Source organism: Melospiza melodia, chromosome 2, assembly GCF_035770615.1.
Source record: "Melospiza melodia melodia isolate bMelMel2 chromosome 2, bMelMel2.pri, whole genome shotgun sequence".
Classification (NCBI taxonomy): Eukaryota; Metazoa; Chordata; class Aves; order Passeriformes; family Passerellidae; genus Melospiza; species Melospiza melodia.
This window is the reverse complement of record NC_086195.1, coordinates 140,157,079-140,180,745: the sequence shown is the minus strand read 5'-3', so window position 1 is coordinate 140,180,745 and position 23,667 is coordinate 140,157,079. Positions and strand designations below refer to the sequence as shown.

Here is a 23,667-nt window from a genome sequence, read left to right as displayed (position 1 = left end):
TTTGATCTGTTTCAGGGGAGTTTGGGGAAGTTTGCAGTGGACGTCTGAAGACACCAGGAAAAAGAGAGATCCCTGTTGCCATAAAAACTCTGAAGGGTGGCTATATGGACAGGCAGAGGAGAGATTTCCTGAGGGAGGCGAGTATTATGGGACAGTTTGATCACCCAAATATCATTCGCCTTGAAGGAGTTGTTACAAAAAGTAAGTCACTAACACCTTCCCTTAATTGTTTTATGATGCCTTTCCCATTCTGTTTCATTTAGTATTGAAATTAACATTATTTCCTCATTCAGTATGGGTTACAGTTCTCAGAAATCTTCCAAGTCATTGACAGTCAATACTGCAAAGTTTGGGACCATAATAGGAAGTGCATAGCCTGTCTGTTTGCAATTTAAAATGTTTCATTATTATTTTTTAATAACAATTACCTTCATTCAAGAGAAGTCTCTACAGGTTCTTATAAAATAGAATGGAGAGTTTGCTTATGGGCAAGTGGAGAAAACCACAAATGTAACTGAGCTGACAGTGAAGTCAAGTCATCTTGTAAAATATCATATTTCTGCAAAAGTGCTCATTATTTATTGTGCTTATTATTTATTTGGTTGAGATTTACTGATTTTGGTACCAGAAGAGATGAATTTCCTATTTTGGAGAAATAAACTCTGTAGCTTGTTGTATACTGCAAAGATTGACTAAAATTCCAGAATAATCTTTGAAATGCTTTACTCCTTATAATTGTTGCAGCTGCCAATAGAGATTCCTTGCCTCTGAAATCCAGCAGGTTTAGTGGTGTTATGGACTTTTCTGAAAGGCTGAAAACTCTAGTTATCACTTAACTAGTAAGAATTCTAATTAACATGCATGTAATTTCCTCAATGACAGCTTTTTTCAGTAGTGAATAAAAAGCTCATGGTATATTCTTTTCAAAATCAATCCTTGTCTCAACCAAGCCATGTTGTTTGCTAATTTGCAGAACTTACATTTTTCTTTTAAAGGGAAGTGTTGTGTGTATAATGCACTGTCTTCTTATCATCACAGTAAACACAACAAATATGTTGTGAATATTTCTTGTTTTTACCTCATTGCACCATGAAAATGTATATTTGTAAAATTAAGAACAAAAAGGAAAGTTTAGCTCCTGAACTCGTGTTGTTGGAATGGAATTTCAGTAGGTGTTTGGAATGACTTGACCATGTTCAGATCTGTCTCTCTGTGGTTCTAAATTAAGATGATCTTTTTCTTTCCTCACACAGTATTGCAAGGACAAATTTATTGGGTTTTAGGTAGGTTTGGTTAGTGGACTAACAAAGCCCATTGCATTACAGGAAAGACAGAGCTTAGTGTGCTCTCCTGTCAGTGACAGCTCTGTGACAACAAACAGGAACACAAGTAAATGCTGGCTGAGCAGCACTGGAGGTCTTGTCAAGGGATGTAAAAGTGTAGGAACTTAAGTGAATTTAGCTCTTGCTTCACACTGAGCATATCAGCAATTAAATTCCCCCAGTGTTCACCAGCAGGGGTGGTTTATGAATAAGTATCACAGGTCTGATTGTGATCCACATGGTGGATCTTGTAGGGTGTGTCTCGTCTGAAAAAGACAAAAGAATGTGGTTTAGGAGCATTGTCCAATCCAGTTAAATGGTGCCTAGGGAGTACAGTATAATAATGTCCTTGGCAATGGCATGATTGTTTAGTCTTTATATTTGTCAGTTTTCTTTCTGTAATGTCTCATCATCAGTCTAGAGAGAAATCAAGGTGGCATTCAGAAAAGAGAAAAAACAGATAAATCAGTGCTCCAATATTAGAGTATTAGGTGTTCTACAGGAAGGATTGTTGAGAACTGTAAGCCATAAAGTTTTCAGTAGCAGTTCTGCTTTCACCAAAGAGTCAACAAACTTCATTAATGTTTTGTAAAATTTGTTTGAAGGTAGTATAAAAATATGGGTTGTTACTCTTACAGTCACACTGTTGTCTAAAAATATACATCTCTCAGATATAAAATAAGTAGTGGGACTTTGAAAGAATTTACTTTGGTGTCAGGCAGGATTAAAAAAAAAAAAAAACAAACAATTAGGCAGCCATAATTATGAAATTAAAATAGGCTACATGAATTACAAGCAAAGTTCACCCCCAGGCACAGTAAGTGCAAGTTACAGAAATTGTAAAGGACAGGGTTGTGCAGCACTGCTCTGCCACAGGGCAGGAGCCTGAAGCGGGCTGAGCCATGGACAAATGCACTCTGCTCTTCCCTTTTTGTCTTTAGAGTGTTGCCTTGCATTTATATTGCCCCATCTGGGGTATTTAGAGAATAATATGATTTCAGCTTGGAGGAGAGCAGTTGCCTTGCCAAAGTACTAAGTCTAGGACTGCAGAATCCAAATTTCTTATTACTGAAAGGTGTGCTCTAAAAGTCAGACAAAACTTTGTCTAGCCAAATTATTTATTTACTGATAGCATGAATAAAAGGTGTTTTGTGCTGAGACCTAGATTAATAACAGCAGAAACTATTTATCTGATGTGCAGTGCAGTTCCACTAAGCTAAAAAGGCATATCAGATGTAGTACATTTGATTAATAGATGTGTACTGCTGTTCTTAGCACATGCTTTCCTCTGTGTAACCATTAGTCATTAACTTCTAGCTCTTGCTGATAGATATTGCATCAGTTTGTAAGCAGTGCCTTCCATTACAGTGTCATTGACTATTGAACAAAAAAGAAAAAGGATTTGGTTGTAATAAGCAGAAGTGGTGTACCAGGTCAATAGCTATTGACTGGGGCAATAACAAATTCGCCTGCTCACTGCAAATGAGAGCTTTTATCTGCTGCTACCAGCTAAGCAAATGTTAACTTTTAAATTATACTGTTTCTAAAATTGCTGTGGAATATGTACTGTATGGGAGGAAAGAAATGCTAAACTAAGCCTGCTCAAAAGTAGCTCTGAAACAGAGTTTTAATTCCCTTTTCTTATTGCTTCATTTCTCATTTGTCCTAGCTGCAGTCCCTAATCACAGAGGGCAGTAAGCAGAACAGTTGCTGTAGCACAACTCTCTGTTAGCAGGGAGTTCATTTCAAGGGCAATTTGCTGGGCCAAGGCAAACACACCATGGCACAGAATCTGGTGCCACTTCTATTGCTAACCAGAAATCACAGGGGAAACTTTATTCTTGTTTGGTTTTGTTACAGCAACACTATTCCTTGCATGGTTTGCCACAAAAGACTGCTTGATTGGCTCACTAATTTATCATAGATGCTTGGCCACTTCATAAAATCACCCATGTTTCCTTTCAAGCCATGTTAGCACAGTGATAATTTTGGGAACTCTTTTGCGTGTGCAAGGGCATGCTCGGGTAAGTTTTATGTCTGTGGCCAAGCTGCTGCTATTTCATAAACAGGTATAAGAACAATAACTTCATTCTCCAGTGCAAACACGTGTGACCAACACTGCAAGTTGGGCTCTAGGGAAGATGTCTTCATTTCTACATCATGTTGAAGACTTTCCATGGAAAGTCTATAAATTAAATTAAAGCTATGCCTACAGGAAAAAAGTCAGGCTGCATAACTATATCTACAAAAGGCATGAAAAAGGGTCCCTGACTATTGTAATTGTACTGGAAGAAATCCAGACTGGAAGCTTTAGTTAGTTTTGCTCTACAGGGCCTTACACAATAGTTTAAAGCAAAACCTAGTCACTACTGTATAGTACTGGTTCAGTAAAAAATACCAATGCATGCAAGGGCGTTATTACACTCATAATCTGTTTATTCCTCTCCCCCACAAACTCTACCCTAAATAACTTCCAAATCTTGGAAATTAGTTCTAAGGAATTAGTTCTAAGCAAATTAGTTCTAAGGAATTGCTTCCGTTCCAAATTTTGACTGCTGAAGGATTCGTACCCGTCACATGTACAAGGGGAATCTTTTTAAGGCATTCATTTTCTTTGACAGCATCATGTACATTTCTATTCTCCAGAAGGATTTTTAAAATAGTCCCTTCACAAAAGGAGGAAAAATGTAGAGAGCAGCTAGACCTCTAGTTCTGTGTAAACTCACAAGCTCAGACATCAAGCCTGGCTTTGGAAGGCACTTATGATTCCCTTATTGTCTCCTCACTGTTTTGATTTCATGGCTTTCAAATTGTAAAGAGTATTGCAGTTCTGAAATCTTCAGGCACTCATTTTCAAATCAGTTTAAAGCTTTAATCATTGATTTTCTTTTCAAATTACTATATCTAACCCATTCAGTGCAACAAAAGCCCTAAAATCAGTGCACCTTACCTTGTCCATGAGGGAGGCACAGCACCAACTTGATCCTCTTTCGCTGTAATTTACCTTATGAAGCTCTTAATATCTGACTTTTTTTTTTCTTTTTTATTTCCTTTTTATTTTTCAAAAATTCAGTACATAGTGAATTCTTCTTTTTTCAGCCAAGACATTTGGCTCTAGGTCTTTGAGCCTTTATTGTAATGAATTTAATGTTACCCTGTTCTCCCACCTGTTAAATGACATTCAGAATCCATTTTAGAAGGTGCCATATTTTGTAGTACATGTGTTTATTGTATACATAATATTGTATATTTTGTTGGTACACAAAAGGTTTGAGTCACTTTTGAGGCAATATTGACCATATTCCTACCTTGGTCATGGATGGTGAAATGGTACTCCCAGAAAGCATGATTCTGCAAAGTTTAAATGTTGATTATGGACAATCCACTGTTGTGGTGAGACTGTATGTGTGTCATATTAGCCACTGGACTTTTTATGGCATTGAGTATAAAGTTGAATTTTTCTGATAAAATATTATTGTAGTTGTGCACATAATGACAGACAAAACAGCAGGATCCCAGCTGTGTTATAAATTGTTCAGTAAGTGGAGCTGTAAATTTGAATTTGGCTCACTCCCTTTATTTTGCTTTGTATCCTTATTCATAGATAAATATTGCAACACATTATTGAATCCAGAGTTGGCATGGCCATCAAATTAACACAAAAACCCACAGCCACCAACCACCTGCATTGTTAGCCAAATTTGTGAGCTCAAATTATTGAAGTATCATCCAAAATACAGAGCTGAAAGAGCTGTGCACATAACACAGACACGCAAAGTATCTGTAGCCTTCTTGCAAAATAGGTTCCCCTTCCTGACTGGTACTGGAAGAAATGTAATTAATGTTGATAGTTCTGAGCTATTTTTACACATGCATGTATCCGTGTGGACATTTCAATTTACACATGCAAACCACCATGCACCCATGTGTTGAAGGTTGCTGGCAAAAGTTAAAAATCCACAATACTCAGTTCTCCTGAATGGCATGTACTTAGAAGAAATGAGCTTTTAACCCTCTGGGAAAATTTGTATTTATCTTTCATGCATTACATTCTGGAAATTTTGTTCCAAAAATCAAGGGGCCATTTTGGTTTCCTGCAGCTCAAATCAGGCACATTTCTGTATTCTGCTTTTCCCTTTTTGCAGTTAGCAAGCCATACATCTTGACTGTCAATTCTGCTGCTGCATCTTTCACAGGACGATAAGCAGTGAAGAAAAAGCACATTGTCAAACAGTCAAGCAGTAACACCCTGTTAACAGCAGCTTAATCTGACCAGGGTACACTATCTAACATAACTAAATTCCATAATTCTGCTTTCAGAGGCTACACCTGAGAAACAGGATTTCAGTTTCTTTAGGATCCTTTACCTTCAGATGTCTGTGTTCAGGCACACAGGACCTGACTTTCAAAGATATTCAGATACTTTGACATGAGATGTGGTTGTAGTACAAAAATAGGTGACAAAAATGATTCCTACTAACAGCACTAAAAAGATAAGGTCCTGTAGATAAGATATGGCCAGACTACTTCTTTTTCATTCTCTTTTGAAGGGATTGCATGGTCATCATTTTTCATAATTAGCATCATTACTAACCACAAATGATTGCTTTTCCATCTGAAATTTCTGAATACAATATGCAATTTCTTCCTCCACCATGAAAGTAAAGAAGGAAATGGTGCAGTAAGTTAAGGGGCCAGATATTTAGAGTGTGCAGGAGATATATGAAGGGTTGGGGCTTTTGTAACAACAGCAACCAGAAGATCAATGAATATCAGGGGGAGACAATATTGCATGTGCTGACAGATTTGCTGCACAACATGGCTGATCTGTTGCCTGTGCAGGAAAACCATAAAAGCAACAATGAGAACAATTATAAATGACAATGGCAACTGCAGCTGGCAGCCAGAGGAGTGAGGGGGTTAAAGAGTGTATAGGAAGCAATCAATAATCCCAATTCACAAGTTGTATTTGGTTGATTTATTTTGATAAGTGTACATTCATTTGTTCTTCTGTGTAGAGGCAAAAACACACCAGTGAATGTACATGTGATTGAGCATGGGGAAAGGCTGGGGATAAATCTGCATAGGGCACAGTTCAAGTTGTTTCACCCCGTTCCAGGCAGAGCATCCTGCTGCACCTTCCACTGGTGAAAGCAGGATGTAACAAGCAGGAAAGAATTGTTTTAAATGTAAACTGTGTTACTCATCTTCAAATATGTGTGGTTTTTCAATAGCAACCATTATTGGGTTTTAGCATTATTTATTAATATTTTTGTTTATTATTACCCATAGACCCTCCAGGTCTAGACTCTCCACACAAACCTCTGCTACAACAGTTTGCACTGTGATATTTCCTACAGCTTTAAGGCTCATACCCAAATTTCTAATGCAAAGCAACAAGCAAAGATATCTTTAACAGCAGATTCATATCAAGAAGAATTGAGAAATGGACTGGTAATTTTCTCATATAAATATCTGATATTGCATTTTATAGAAATGTGAGAGTTAGATGTGAGGAAAGTAAACTACTTCACTGACTATAATTATCTTTCTGATTTTAATACATACATAGTTCAGGTTCCAGAAGAATAAATAACTTAGATGCAAACTGTTTGGGATCCTTTCCAAACTCCTGGTTGGAAATTCAGTTTGCACAAAATAATCCTTCTTAAATGCTGCATTTCTTCAGCGATAAACATAGTGCTTGTAAATCAGGAGAGAATGATAAAGCTGTTAAGGGAGACACAATTGAAAGAGAGAAGCAATGTGGGAAAGAAAAGAATATGACTTTAAAACATCATAATAGATGGTGTGAAGTTACAGAGTATTCAGTTTAAGTATGTTCTAAATATAAGCACAAAACACTAATGACAATCCTGTAAACACATTTTCAGAAGGAAATGTATTCTGTCAGACATTCTCAAATAGGTTCATAAAACATTCAACTGTAAATATTGTCATTTTTCAACTAAACTTTAACAAGGTGATTTCTGCTGAATAAAATTTGAAAGCAAATAAGTTTAGCTGATAATGACTTCATTTCAATGTTTTATCTAGAGAAGCATAGTACAGAATTTTTATAATAGTAAAAACCTGAAACAAACCACTGTACTGTTGCTAGAATTCACATAATTGATTAATTTTCTTCTGAAACAACAGAAACTTGTTAATATCTCTCTAGACTGACAATAATTAATTTGCCCGCTTTAGAAAAGTCTCCTCTCTTTCCTTTCTCTGCTTTTTTCTTCTACCCTGTAGTTGAACACATTCTTCAGCACACAAGTGTTTCAGGTAAGACTGGCAATTTACTTCCAGTTTGCAATGAATGCCTTTGTAAGCATTGAAAAATGTGACTTTGTGGCCTAGGTAAACAAATGCTGCCCAACATCGTCCTGGCAGAGTCACTGTTGCCAAAAACACAGCACAGGGATGATGAAATGAGAGAGGTTTTACCACACAGCATTCACTGAACACCAAGGGGTCTTTGAGCTGCAGAGAAAATCCTCTGAATCCACTGGTATGAACAAGGAGATAATTAATCACAGCTAATTCTCTTTGGTCAGCAGCATTTTTCAAAAAAGAAAGCAGAATTCCTGTCCATGTGCCTCCGGCCATCAGAGAGCAAACAAAACCTGTCCTGGTTTACCAGGTGTGGGCTGGGACACCTTCAGTGAGCAGAGGCAAAGAGGATTTTCTGTCTAATTTACAGATTTGTAAATCTAAACCAGCATTTAATCCACTTCTAATCAAACACTTCATTCCAAGACACAATTCTGGTAATGACAGCGATTTTCCACTTCTAATCCTGTCATCTTTTATTTGAGGAAGTCACTTGGTGTTTGTTACAAGGAAGGAATTCAAACCTATGGGCTTAATTTCACTGATATTACTGCTCAGTGAATCGTGAATGGGTGGATGTGAAATAGCAAAAGGAATCCTCACTTTGTACCCTACATTTGTTCAGCAGAAAATCACTCAGCCCCAAGGGGTTTTTTTCAACTGAACACAATGAGGCTTTTTCAGTGATAGTGATTATTGTCTAAAAGTGGGGAGTATTTATCTCCAAGCCCTGGTTCATACTGTAACAGGGTAACAAGGCTAAAAGAGGAAAAAAGCTTAATTTGCAGAGCTGCAGAGTGCACAGCAGCTTCATGAACACATCCACCTTCAGATGTCACCCATGAAAAGCTATTTCACTCATTAAATTAAACCGCTCTGCAAAATTTCTAAACATAAAGTACAAAATTAAAACCAAATCTCTGTTTTTATGGAAATACCATGAAAATGGGCAACTGAAAATTTAAAAAGCCCCTGTAACTTCTTAACCATCCCATTTACCCCACCAACATTTCTCATGAGAGTTTCCTGTCTTAAAAGAACAAAGAATTCCAAATTATAGGAATGCTTAGATTTTTCCTTCCAAAATAACAAAAAGTGGGTGATGAAAAGATAATTTAGATAATTATAAATGGATTCATAATTCCCTAAAATAATGACGTATAAAAATGAATCAAAAATTTTTCAGCTGATATTACAGGCTTTGTTTTCTTTTATTATGAAAACTGTAATTTTAAAGTATTTTATTTTCACGTAATAATGAATGCATGATAATGAAATCCAAAGGTACAGCATACAGTGCTTGTAGCAGTGTCCTGGGTATCATGCATCCCTATAAACACATAAAGATTTCAGGTTCTTATTTAGCATTGTGCTAAAGCTATTTTCAGTTTAGCAGGGACTGAAAAACACTTATTTAGTAGCCAGCTTAAGCATACACAGTTTTATCCCATAGAAGCTCAGTATTTCCATTTCTATTCCATTAAGGCTACAAAGATGATTCAACACAGCAGTTGTTATGGCTGTTAAAAGCCTTAATCACATTAATGCTGTCACACCAATCTTCCCAGCAACCAGAACTTCAGTGTGCATTGACATTTAACACATCACAAAATAAATGCCTGTAGTGTTTGTAGAACTCCTTTCAGGCAATTCCCTCACTTTCCCCCCCAAATCACCTGTTTGTGTAGAAGCAGCAAGGGAAATTAAATTAGATGTTAATATTCTCCCCAAATATTCTGTAACTTACATCGGTTCCTCCTTAGGAACTGAAAGATTCTTTCAGCATTTGCTTTTTGTCCCAGAGAAGTCATAAGTAAAGCCAGAAGTTGTTATAATTGGGGTTTTCTAAAACAGTCTCACTCTGTGTAAATATTCCTGGTTCTGGACTTATTCCCATCTGCCAGTCAAGAAATGAGAGTGCAGGTTTGTAGGGAAGCATTGTGTTCCACAAGGATCTCAGGCTTCAACTCATCAGGGATGGAGATCAGCAGCTTTGCCCTGCCCAGTGTTTGTCTTCTTCATGTTTCCAGACAGACCCTGTAAATTTAAGTCTGGGGCAGAAATCAGGGAACTTGATATAGAAAAGCAGGACTTTGAAAATGTGTTCCCCAAGAGCTGGGCTAGAAAGGGGAAATGAAGCCAAAGCATATGAATGCTTAATTATTTCCAAACCAGTATACTGCAGGAAATTCAGAGTTAAAATCTAAGTGAAGAGTAAAAAAACCATTTAAATAAATAATCCAGACACCAGGAAAAGGCAGTCGAAGGACTCTATGAGTTCTTGAAAGTTTCTTGAGCTGTGAGAAAATCATTTGTGGGTGTGATGTCAACTGCTCTGGTAGAATCTGGGGAAACAAAATTAGATCACTCCTTTAAAAATCTGCTGCTGAACATGAGAGAATAAATTTCCCTCTGCACAGCACAATGCAGGTTTGGTTTTACTGGTTTAGGTACCCTGGAGCAGAATTCAGCCTTCAGGAGTTTCACTGTGTGATTTGCAAGGTAATGGAAATGATTCACTTGGACTTGGTGGCCTCCAGAGCTCCTTCCCAACCTCAGCCATTCTGTGTTCTGTGATTTCAGCAGGGGTTAAGCACAGTAATTTTTGTCAGTTCTTGCTATGCTCTAATATTTTGTGATGTCTATTGCAAAATACTATTTAGTGATATTGAAAATTAGTTTTTTCTAAGAGATATTAATTATTCAGGTAAGAATTTAGGCATACCACTCTATCAGCCTTTACTTTCATGAAAAAAGCTCTAAAATAGGAGCATATTCTAAATCTCCAGATTATTTCAATGAAAAAAGTTTATGTTTTCTAAATGTACTGAAAACATGATCCAACAAATTCAGGGATAAATTTTTTCCCTGCTTCTGATTTTTTTTTCATTGCAAGTCAAGCCTTTTGAGTGCTCTAAAAATTGTAATCTGACATCATAATTTCAAAGTTTCATAAAGCCATTCCTTATAAAAACCTTCCATATGTTCCCTCATAAAAGATTATGAAGTAATGTGCCATTCCTGGTGGTCTAGCAAGGATAAATCAATAAAATCATGTGAGAGAAAAGTCAACTGGTTTTCAGTAGTTTCCATAATGGATATATTTCAAATAATTTTGAAAAAAATGCTTCTGAGTTCCCCAAGGAAACACTAGTAACAATAAAAATGAGGTTTTATTTTAGAATGGGAAATGCTCCAAACAGAAGCCAGTCTTCTCTCAGACGTTAGGTGATAAAATTGAATAATTCCCCTATTCAGAAGCAGGAAAACTTTCTGCATTCTGTCCTCCAGAATTCTTTTACTAAATGTTCAGCCCACCCTGCCTGAAAATGCAGTTTGGACTGAAAACAGCCAGTTGCTTCCAGCCAAACTGGATGCCAAAGCTCCTTACAGCCCTCCCTTCCCCAAAGCCTTCATCTGCAGAGTTCCTGAGAACTTTCTCTTAGTTGGGTTTCAACAATCCCTGTATGGAAAGCATCAAGAGAACTGACTATATAGAAACAAATAGCAATGGTATTTTTTACATTAAATATACCACCCATGCATTTTTTTCTTTTTTTTCCAAACTAAATCTGTGGGAAGGGAACAACAGACTGAAGTCTTCTTTTGCTGGTGCCAATAGAGAGATGGTGCTTGTAAAAACAAATAGAAAAGGGCAGTTGTGACCTCTCTAGAACTTCTCAATCCAGTTTGGTAAATTAGGCAGCCAAAGAGCTGCTTTTCAATTTGTGGCTGTTAGATGCTCAGAAGTACACAGCACATGAAATGGTCGATTCCACCTGCAGAAAATATTGAATAAATACTCAATAATAATAAATAATAGTAATAAATAAGGAAAAGCAGCAGTGACAAAGAACAGGGCACAGTTTTGTCACTGGTCATGGGATGTGGGCTGGGAGCAGTGGCCGTCCCTCCTGGCTGGCCATGCTGTGAGCACACAGTGCCAATAAATGGGTGTGAATTAATGTCAGTGCTCTGTAGCTGAGCTAAGCATATGGATTTCCTGTGCCCAGCCACCTTCTCCTGCCCTTCTGCTCAGGGGGATAATATCCTACTTAAACCCACGCTACTTTAGGATGCTGTACCAGTGACTTCCCTATCAAATTCCATAATTTGTGGGATGATATTCCCCCAGGAACAACAGCTGAAGGTGGAAGGCAGGCTAATTGGTTCAGCACTCCCCCACTGCCTCTGAGCTCAGGCACTTAGCTGTAATTATTGTGAAACTGAAGAATTTACACTGAGTTCTAAAATGGTATCACAGGGCTCAGAATGTGGTGGATACTTTATGAACTATCAGCTATTCCATGTATTTCTACAGTTTCAATTCACTTTTCCAACTAATATTGTGACTTACATAGTTTCCATGTTAAGGTGACAAAATGTTCATAGTGTGTAACTGTGGAGCCCGGAGACGTTGGGGTTTTCTCCTGAATAAATCCGTGACTGTAAACTGTTAAGTAACAACAGCATTTGAGGGCACTGGGGAATCATGGCTTAATATTCTTGCCTCCTTTTCCCAGTTTAGAATCTTGTACTGAAAGATCTTGCCATCGGTGTGAGTGCACCCACTGCACAAATGAGTTTTTGCAGAAAACAGAAGTGGTGGGAAACATGTGCCTCTGTGTGATGTGGACTGACAGAATGGCATAATTTCACATAATTTCTCAAGAAATGTGGTTAACTAGCTGACTCCAGGGGTCCTTTCCAACCTTACGCATTCTGTGATTCTGTCATTCATTCAAATATTTCATGAATGTTTATGCTAACAAGTAAATGTTTGAGTAACTTCTAAACTACTGTAAATGCCCAAAGCCCTTATCAAAGCTCTGTCCATCTGGTGGTGATTGATGTGGTTTAACAAGAATTAATGTGCTTTATCTGCAGTGATTATCACCTTCCCAACATAAAATCACATAATCAAGTCTCAAACCCTTTTCACATTGTGCACATGATGAACAAGCACACCTGGGGCTGAAAAAAAGTTCATCCTGGGGCTGTGTTTTAATTTAGAGCCGTGCATGTTTTAAGATGAATGAACTTTTAATTTCTCATTTGTCTGCATTTTTTTGTTGATGGATACTGGTCAGGGTTGAATGTCACCAGCCTTGTCCTTTTCAGGAGGTGTTTGTGGACTTCTGAAAGAGACCAAATGAGGCCTTGATCTAGTGACTCTGAGTTCTGCTTAGTCAGAGACATTTCTGAGATGACAGGAGATGGGATTCAGTTGCCTAAAGTGACACTCAGTGCCTCCTCTTAAATATCCAAATGCTGCTTTGCCTCTCACAGCCACTTTCAGAGTGGAAATCTCCTGCTGATCGTGTCATGTCTGCCACTCAGCTGGGAATGTCTCAGATTTTTTAGAGCATCTCAAATGACACAAACCATTTACACTTAAGCAACTGAACCCTGCCTTTTGAGTGTGAGAGAATAGTGGTATTTATATGTATTCTTTTAGTTATTTGCTGCTTATAAAACCTCAATAATTTCAGCCCTCTAGTTCTCGTAGTATTTATAGACTTATTTGCTCTAAAATTCACTGCTCCTTGTTGGTTTTTCGTTTTTTTTTTTTTATTTCTGAATATGTACAATAAGTGAAATAAATTTGGGGTTGTCTTCATGACTTTCTATAACAAACTAACTTATTGTAAGGCTTAGGAAACTGGAGTTATTTGCCATTTAACAGCATTTAAATAGAGGAAAATGTCACTGGTGAAGCTGAAGCTGGCTTTTCTGAAGGTCTGTACATATGGTTTGTGACTCAGTGGCTTTACCTTATGGTTGGTATAATTCATATTTTGAAACAGGAGCAATTTTCTATTTGGGAAGTCTTCATATGTTCATTATTTAGCCTTTATGTTTTAAGATGCTGTTTAGTACCAAACATCTTGGAGTTAATGGAACAATTTCCATTTTAAAATTGAATTTTTGTGTATTGCATTCTGTACTGTCTGTCCAGGATCGCTTCTGCAAATATTTTAAAGTGAAAGCCATGGAATATGGAAACACTTGTATAGGAATGCCAAAGACTTCTCTTGAGTTTCCAGAGGGAAAACTTACCTTTAGCCATCAGATATAAAAGCACTGCATCTAGATCAATTAAATTAATTATTTAAAATTAATTATTTTTCCACAGACTGCAGCATGACTAACTAACAAATTTAAAGGACAGATGGACTGAGGGAAAACATCAGAATTCTTGCTTGAAAACAAAAGTAAAAAACTCAAAGCTCTCCTAGGCTACTTTAAATTCAGCAAGTGCATGTGCATTTTGAGGGTAAATTTTCCTCAATGTATTTTTATTAATGGAAAAAAAAAATCTCAGCTGTTGAAGGCCATTTATTTTTCTCATTGTCTATAAAGATCAAGATGCTTTCTATCTCTTAAAAGAACAAATATGAAGTACCTGCAAGCTGAGGAAAACAAACTTGCCATTGCCTAACTTTTTGGATGGATGCTTACTTGATGCACTTGCAAAAACACCCAGATTATTCTGATTGTCGGTTTAGATTTATTGCCAGGTGGGAGAATCTTGACCCTGTGCTTTTCAGTGAGATGTGCAGAGCTGTCATTTCAGATCCATCTTTGATGCTGGCACTCACTGAACACTAACCTGAAGTTGAAATGATGTCTGCAGATCTCTGTACAAATGCTGAAAGCTGAAACAGTGGATCAAATGCTAAGGCATCTTCATTTCTCACCAGTAGCTTTGTCACAAAATATTTGTTTTAGAAGAGGTGGATGAGATAATCATTGTTTCCATGATTAAAACTATACATGTAGGCAATGAGAAGAATTTACAGTTTATTGTAGTGAAAGCATAAAATGTGTTGAGCTTCTGGTGACAGCAAAGCAGAAAGGGGCCATGTCCACATTGCCTAAAATCAAAAGTTGCAATTATGTGAAAAATATATTAAAAAGCTAAAAATCTTTAGGCATTATCCATACACCTGGTTTTTGCCTGTGTCAATACATTGACAGGTTTGGGAGGTGTGACAGAAGGTATGACTGCTGGAGCTGCCTTGACACAGAATTCAGTATTTTAGCTACAAATTCTGGTTCCCCTTTGCCCCTTGTGACTTTTGTCAGGTGGCTTTAAAAAACTGGTGTAAAACAGCTTTGCTGGTATAGCATCACCTCTACTGGTCTGTCTTTGATTTGAACACAAAATTGTAACGTGCCTCTATGGTGGAGTCATTTGGAATGCATTATGAATATCCCACAGGGGCAATTTGATGTTGAAACACCAAATTTTTCTAGCTGGAATTCTCCATTTGCAAACTATGCAGAAAACCTTTTTCTGGTTAAAGCTGTGCATTGTATGACTTGGTTAAAAAGCAAACAAAAGCTTTTAACTGCTTTTCATGACATCTGTTCCCATGAAACCACTGTTAACTCTGCAGAGATTTGGTTGTTCTTTCTTTAAACAGTCAGCTTCTTGTGTCAGCCAGAGAACAAGCCATTTGATTAATGATCATTTCTATTTCTTTGAAAGGATCCTTCCCGACCATTGGGGTGAAGTCTCTTTCCAGATTCCTGAGGGCGGGATTTTTAAATAGCATCCTGGCCTCTCATCCAGTGGCAGGGGGTGGATCTTTACCCCCCAGCATTTCCTCTGGTAGGTATTCCAGCCTCTTCCCACACATCAGTTTTTGTTTTTTCCTTCACTCTCTGCCCCATCTCTCCACACATCTCAGGGAAATCAAATTTGGTATTTGTCAGACAGGGAGATCAGATGTCCCTTCCAATAAAAAGCCAAACCAAAAGGAAACGGAAAAGATAATAAATTCTTGGGAACAAGCCATTTTCCTGAATTAATGTATTGGAGAAATTGTGAGGGAAACTGTCCTGCAGTTAAGTGGCCAACCTAAATATTGGAAGATATTTCCAATATTTATCCTCTAATCATCCATTTCCTGAAGCATGTCCATGTGCACCAAAGAAGGAGAACTTTAAAATCTTGGAATGTGTGTGACTCTGACTCTTCCCTAAAAATTTATATTCCATCGCTAAAAGATGGGAAAAAAACAAATTTGGAAAGGGAAAACTTAATAATATATTAATTTGGTGTTTGAAACATTTGTGTGCTTTGGTAGCTGCAAGTTGTATCTCATGAAAACCACCTTTTTTTTTTTCTTTTTTTTTTTAGTAACTTTTACCATGATTTGAACTCTGTAATTCTCTTTAAATAAGTGAGGACAGGTTAGAGGGCTCCTTTCCAAGACAGGCCACTTGTGTTATCCGTTCTCTTCTGAAGCCATTAAACACCATCTTGCATCAAAAGTAATAAGTGAAGAGTAAATACATACAACTATAGTTAAAACTGAATCAAAGTTCCTTTCCAAACTACATATTTTTGTTTAAAAATGAATCTGTGCATGGGCTAATATCAGGCTGGTATCTTTTCTGGACATCCTGTGTTATCTGTAGTGTTACTTACAAGTTTTTCTTGAAAGAAAAAAATCTGGTAAAAAAAGGGAGAAAATTGGAAAATTACATAATGTTACTGACTTGCTATAGAAAAGAAACTGTTGTAATTCTATGTGCCCCGTTTTATCTACTGCAGTAATTCTAATTACAAGATGATTCTTACTTTTCTTTTTCTTTCAAGTGCTATTATTTCTTTCTTTGAATAGAAGTGTCTCAGCAGCTTTGATGTCTTTTTTTTATGACTGTTTGGGTTTCTTTTGTCAACAGTTTGTGAAATACTTTCCATATTTTTTTTCTCCATGGGATATCTCAGAGTGCTTAACAGCCCTTAGGAATTGTGGCAGTCAGCATCACAAGGAGGTGGTACCTGTAACTAAACAACTATTGAGCAGGAAATACTGCAGGCCCCATAAAATTCTCCGTTTTGAACACAGTGTTATGTAGAGCATCCCACTGATTCTGTGGGAGTAATATTAAATTACAAATGGCCTCAAATTCATGAAGTGGCTTCTCACCTCCCTCCCTGCCTACAAGTTAATTTTACAAGATCCTCAGGACTGTTGTTTTTTGGAGTACTTGTAAAGCTTTTGGTCTTATGGACTTAAAACTCTTAAATGTAGTTTGTTGAATGAAGCTCATTCATAATTCCTTGCTGTTAAATGTCTTTTGCTAAGAATTCTGAGTCAATCTGGTGAAACATTGAAAGTGGGAAAATACGGAAATGCAATGGCATGATGTGTAACAGATATCCCCACAAGTTAATGGAGATAAATGCTGTTGTTTGATCATGTCAAAAGCAACCAAAAAAAAAGGTGAGCAAAGCAGCAACCCCAGAGAAAGGGAAGATTTTCAGGTAGTTGAGAGGCAATGAAGAACTGTGATAAATCCAATGGATGAGATGTGTTCCTTTGAGAAAGAATGCATGTGGGGGATCAGGGGGCAGGAAGCTCTGCAGTGCAGGTCAAAAATTGCTGCTAACAGTTGCATCTCAACAATCTTACCTGTACTGCTGCTATTTAACTCTTCCTTTTTCAGCTTATCATTTTTATATTTATATTAAGCACAGTCCAAATTCTGAATTGCCTCTTTTTTCATCAGAGATGACCAGGGGATGTCCTTTCCTTTTCTAAATTGCTAAAAGCAGCTTTGCTTTACATGTGAGAAAAAAAAAATCCCAAATATTTTTGAGAAAAAAAAAAAAAGCCATGAAAACCAATCTTGACAAGGTAGTGCTGATGTGGGATGTAAGAGAACTGACTTCCTTGCTGTGCATGATTCAGTGGAGATGTTTGGGCTTGTGCTGGACAGTAGCTCTCATAAGCCTAACAGAGGTATTTAACATTTAATAACTGCAGAATTATAACCTAATTGTTTCACATATTGGTTATGGGTAAGATTTCAGTTAATTTAACTACATGGGAAACTTAAAATGCCAGCATTATTCTGCTATTAGGGTCATTAGGAACAAAGATAATGAGATGCTTTTTATTTACCAAAACCTTTAACTCAAGCTAAGTGGCAGATTCCCTTCCAAATACTCAGAAAATTTATTTCTAACTAAAGACAAAATGCTTTTAGATCTTTTTTCTACAAAATTTGCCACAGATGTTTTAATGAAACACAGAACTAAACTAGAAAGGCTGCTATAAATAAGTGTCTGGAAAGCAGCTTGGCAGGGCCATGCAGCTGTTGGTTTCCTTTTTTCCCTTTCTACTTTAATCTCAGTAGTTGAGAGGAGTGTATTTCTTTTACCATTGCATTGACAGCTGATGTTCAGTTTTGTGTAATTCAGCTTTTACACTGTGCAGAAATTCTCTTATGTAAAAGGTATCCTCATTTAGCCAATTTAAAGATTAATTTATGCTGCTGGGACAGGGCATTATGTCTTTCTGCATAAATAGATTGTCTCAAATGTAGGTGTTTTTCAAGCCTAGACATAACTTCTAATGCAATAGTGCTTATCTTTGATAGTTACATCAAAAGTCTGTCACTGCTTTCACCAGAAGCAAAACTTAAAGCAGGCCTGAAAAAACTTATCTTAGATTCTTGCAAAAACAAGTCCATTTGCAGACAACAGCTTCCTTTTTATTTAGCTATCATTTATGTCACAAATTACTTCATTCCTTGTTATTCCACCTGTTAGCAGCACAAATTGACATGACTTGGCTGGTGTAGGTCTGCAGTGACAGATGGATTCACATGAGCAATAAGTACTTTTTGTCAAGTGATAGCCTTGCATATATTAAATAGAATTCTTAAACCACTTAGCATTTACACTCCTCATCACACTGATGCTGGCACAAGCTGGGGAAGCTTCCTTCATGACACACACACACACACCTTGTGAAAAGCCAGATTATAAACTGCCAGAGCTGCATCTCTCTCTTCACATTCTCTCCCAAGCCACACACCCTGTTTGTTCTTTGCTCCACTTTGGGGAAGCTCTGAGCTCGCTCCTCTTGCAGCTCCTGATTGAAGTGTTGTGTGAAGGGTTTGTTGTGTAAATGCCCACAGAAGTTACAGGCAGGAAGCTTCACTGTGCTCTGCTGTCTTTGAACAGCCAGAGATTGCTCAGCTTGCTGAGCTGGGAAGGAAAAAAGGGAAAACAAATACCTCTCCTACTGTTCCTTTCAAGCTGAACTCCTCCACTGAGTTTTTCTGTCAACAAGAGCTGGAGATGGGTGCCAGGCCATGAGTGACCATGGAAAGGTTCTGTTAGCCAAACCTCTCCTTCAGACTGTTCAGCTTTCAAACTGCATTGGCAGGAGAGAACCATCAGAATTATTCTTGCCACGAACTCCTCTCTGTGGATATCATCTCCCCATCATGCTGTGGTCAGCAGCTGGATCATTGCCCCTGTTCCCCTCTCTGGAGCTTCTGTGGAAGTATCCTGATGTGGCTTTTTCCATGAAGTGTGACCATCAGTTATTTCCTGCCACTTCATTTGTCAGTGTTACCTATCCAGCTCCTTGACATTGTAGGAAAAATAGAAGCAAAGAAATTTGGCTTGATGAAACAACCCACCTTTGTGAACCTCAAAAAAATATATTGCATGCCAGTAATTGAGAATGCACTTACTTTCCAGAAACTGGGAGTGATACAGGATGGTTTGCTCACCGCTGTCCTGGACTCCTCTTCACCAAAAAGCACATTCTACAGAGGATATCCCCTCTTCAGTGTTTTACTGCCCAGTTATTTATGGCTCTTTGTCTAACACACATTTCAATATTCACATTTATTCCACAGAGCTCCTCAAAAAATTCATACATAATTGTAGAGTACTGAACTAGATGATTAACAGTTTTCTTTTGCCCAAAATTAATATTTTATTACAATTTCCAAGTGCACCTGAGTGAACCCATTATTCTTGATATTATATAAACTGACATTTGAAAGCAAATTGTATTGACAGACCCTTATTGAACAAAATTACTCAACAAGATCCATCAAGGGGCATTGTACATACTGAATTCAACTATGATTATAGTACTCCAGTAATGAGAAAAGTAACTTTTTTTTCCCCCAGTTAATGCATTTTTCTTTATTCTGAATTCCAGCACCTACACTTCTATATTTGTTGTTAAATGAAAGCTAATCCTTTCCCAGTGAGTAACAAATTGATTTTTCTATTGCATATGCATTTCCTGGGGTACCTGAGCCAAATGGCTCTTCCAGTTTATTCTTCCCAGCCTCAGTGCTGTTCCACTGGAATGTTTAATTTATAAACCCTATAACTAATAGATAATGGTATGTATTTTCTGAGAAGAGATGTTCAAATGTAGATGGACTTTCCCATTAGGCAGGCAGGGAGTACTTCAGAACCAAAATAAGGATGAGCAGCAAGTAGCATTAATACTGAAAGAAATTTTGTGAAAGAAATTAATACTGAAAGAATTTTGTGCTGGTCAGTTAGGGTTAGGATTGAACTGTAAAACTGCGATTAAGCTCTGAGTGTAGGATGTGATAAAAGGAGATTTTCATTCTTCACCCTTGCTAAATATCGTATTTCATGCTCAGGTGGTCATGGTAAATAATTCCAAACATTTAAATCCTAGAAGTTGAGAAAAGAAGTATTTGCATATGTGGTAATTTTTTCTTAATATACACTACTATTGCATATTTTAAAAATCTGACTACAGAAAACGTGGAAATTTATTGTTGCAAGCATGGTGAAGGAAGTTGCTGTTCCTTACTGACAGAAGCAGAAAGATAGGAGGAGGAGCTTGACAGATAAACAGGGAAGTATATTTGTATGTTTAGATGCACACAGATTTCCTTTGTTTCAAGATTAAGGGAAAACTGAACTCCCTTTTTTGCCAGTGGTAGACCACTGGATGTAAAAGCATAATCAGAACTGGTTCATTTTTGTGAGATGGGAGGCAGGAGAAACAGCTAACTTGAATAATGTTTAAATGCTTTTGGTCTGTTTTAGGTAGGAAACCAGTGTGCCTTTACCAAATTCAACTTGCTGAAGTAGCATTCCCAGACCCAAGTACTGAGTGTGGGAAATAATCTGCCTAAATCTGAATTTTACATAGTGGTGTTTAAAAAACCTTTTTAGGTGGCTTGTGCAGTTGGTGAAGACTAGACAATCCTGTACAGACTTTTGTCACCTGTCTATGACACACAGTTAGAATCAGAGTTGGAAAGAGAAGCTTGACAGTGTGTGCCTTCATGTTCTGAAGGTAAAAACCCTCAAAGAGCAATGATGAAAAACCCCAGGAGATCACAAAAATATCAATGTTAGGTCCAGGGCATCATGTATCTGTTGGAGCTCTGAGTCATAGTGTTTTATTTTTTTAATTTTGGATTTAGCAGCCCACATGTTACAACCAAAGGTTCCTTTGTGGGTTCCAGAACCTTCAGGAGTGTTGATGTGTCACCTCCCCTACTTCTGCACATGCCTTGCTCATAAAGGAAGAATGGTGGATCATGAGTTTTTTATATCTCAGTGATATCTCAGATGTTTAATCCTCATGTAGATTAAAGGGAAATGGGGCAAAATGGCTCAAATGGTAAATGGGAAAATACACAAAGGATATTCTAAAGTCATGTCAGAATCTTATCAACTTCTCAGTTAGACATAATATCAAATAAACAACAAATGACATTTTAGAATAGGATTGAAATAATATCTTAACCATGTAATTAGGCTTATGAAAGCACAAAACCCCGCTTCATTGTAACTTTGTGGATGCTTTTTTAAAAAATTTGCTCCTTTTCAAATTTACATTGCAGCTTACAGCTTCTAAATATAATCCCCCCCATGCTAATAGGTGAATTCACAAGAGAGGTTAAGTAGGATTTGCTTCTTGTATTCCCTAATAACTTGTTGTGAATCGTGGCAACCTGAACATGAAGTGCAGAAGCCCAGATTTGTGCACAGATTTGACATTGTTTAAAGTCCTTGATGTGCTCTGGGGTCAGCAGGGCAATGATCATTGATGCAGTCAGACTCTGTGGTCTCATTCTGGACCAAAGAAGATCCCTTGCTCCCTCCACAGGAGGGTGTGGGTTGGTATGAACCCTGAGGAGCCTCTAGATTAAGTGAAATATGCTGAATTTCAGTTATAAAATAACTGAGGTGAATTGTTTTGGTTAATCCAACTGGGCAAAAGTCTCTCTTAAACTGAATCTGAACAGAATGCATTATCTGTTACTATTTTTTTTCTCTTATTCTTTGCTTCAGTGCTAAAGCAAAAGTGCCATTTTTTGTATTTCTATAATATAATTTTAGCCATTTATTTCTCTCTCACCTACCCAACTTCCAAGTAGTGACAAAAAAAAAAACCTAATTCTTCTGGTTTTACTCTCTCCTGCATTCCACTTGCTTCTCTCATGGGAAGATAAGGATCAGAAAATAAATAATGGAAACAACATAGCTGCTTTGTCTTTACAGTTCCACTTTCCTTTCCTTAAAATCTTCCAGAATATCTTCTGTAGGCACCCTGGAGGGATTGATGTGGATTAGGGCTTGCAGGAGGAGCAGGACTCCTCAAATTTCTGTTGTCCAAAGCACATTCTCCCTTTGTCATGTGAGGAACCAGGAGAGCCACGTGCACTGCTGCCTGCAATGTGAGGCTGCAGGTTCTCAAACCTTCTGGTTTTTACAAATATTTAATGTAAGTATTTTATACATACAGACTTTTCCTGGCTTCCAAAACACACCAACAGGCATAAATTCTTGCCAGTGGGTTACAGGGTAATAAGTGGTAAAGCATTTAGTGGATAATTACAGGAAAACAGGTTTATGTTATGAAATATTTTCAGATTATGTGGATACAATAAATCTTCAGGTAGCAGTGGTAGCTGTGTGGCCATACCTTCCATTCAAACAGTATGTTATGGTCATTGATGTGTTTTGAAGTGTTATTAATTGATTTTCCAGAAGCATCTTCCCCTGACTGAACTAACTTAAGTAATGATATTTGGCCTGTAGACATGAGAAAATCCAAAGCACACTAGAAGATAAATAGGTTATATCTATGGGAATTCCTGTGGTAGCGGGATGTAAGTATGTTGTCCCATCCTGTTTGTAAACTCTGGCTTCTAAACTCTCAAAAAGGAGTTTGGAACTGCAACTTCTATTTTTTGAGGCTGCTTGGACACGGGTCTTAGTCAGGGGTCTTCTATGAGTCAGTAATTCAAGTCTGGTGGCTTGCATTAAAATTCACATTGGCTTCATGTGCATTGATGTGGGCTAACAATGCAAAACCAAAAATGCAAAGTGGCAGAATTATTTTTATTTGCTTTTTTAAAATGTTTAGTTTTCTTTCTTTTTTCCTCTAGCTGTTTTGTATAATGGAAAAATATTTTTACAGTCACTGAAATGGATTTTTTCTGGTGCGTACAAATGCATTTTTAGTGATGACAGAAGAGAAGCAGCTGCAGTGCCATGGCCAGTGGCTCTGATTTGAAGGGTGTGAAATGAATGGAGCAGCTGTGAGCTCCAGGAGTGCCTCCCAAGCATTCCCCTGGATTTCCCTGGCAGTGTTTGGGGGCACTGCCCTCACCCAGGGTGTGCCCTGTGTTTGGGGCTGCCTTATCTCTGCTTTAGCAGGAGATAAATCCCTGACAACCAACAGAAATGAAGAGATGCCTGACAGGGAGGTGATTTCCTGTGCCACGTGGATTCTGATCTGCAGAGGTGGTGGAGCAATTTTTTCTGATATGAACCAGGGAACAGGTGCCAACCTGTGCTGTTTTAAGTGAAAGAATGAGGATCGTGTGTTTATGTTAACAAATCTATCCCCATAATTGCTATTAGAGATTTCATTGTAAGTCTGTAGAAGAGGAACACATGCTAACTATCCTTTTTGGAGGATTAATCTTACATAAAACATTCATTAAAGGAGGCTTTGCTGTATTATTTAAAATGACAACAGGAGACAACAAGCTGAATATTTTGTCATTGATATGACACTTCAGATTCTCCTCCTTATTCATCACTCTGGCACTCAGTTAAATTGCATGTTATCAAAATCTTGTGTTGTGGAAAAAAAAGCTTAAAAATATATACAATGTGAATTTCAGATTTAATCAGTATTTTACATTATTTGGAAATTTATGGGGTTGT

General features: G+C 37.5%; 1 protein-coding gene across 5 annotated transcripts in view; it reads left to right on the top strand.

Moving 5' to 3' along the window:
* EPHA6 (EPH receptor A6) overlaps nt 1-23,667 on the top strand; it is a 370,926-nt gene that overhangs the window by 283,803 nt on the left and 63,456 nt on the right. For 3 of the 5 annotated variants that reach the window (XM_063150202.1, XM_063150198.1, XM_063150200.1), the window contains 2 exons: nt 16-201; nt 15,157-15,279. In XM_063150202.1, coding sequence (XP_063006272.1) covers nt 16-201; nt 15,157-15,279 — 309 coding nt within the window. The remainder of the gene's footprint in view (nt 1-15; nt 202-15,156; nt 15,280-23,667) is intronic. The other 2 variants (XM_063150201.1, XM_063150204.1) reach the window with 1 other exon arrangement.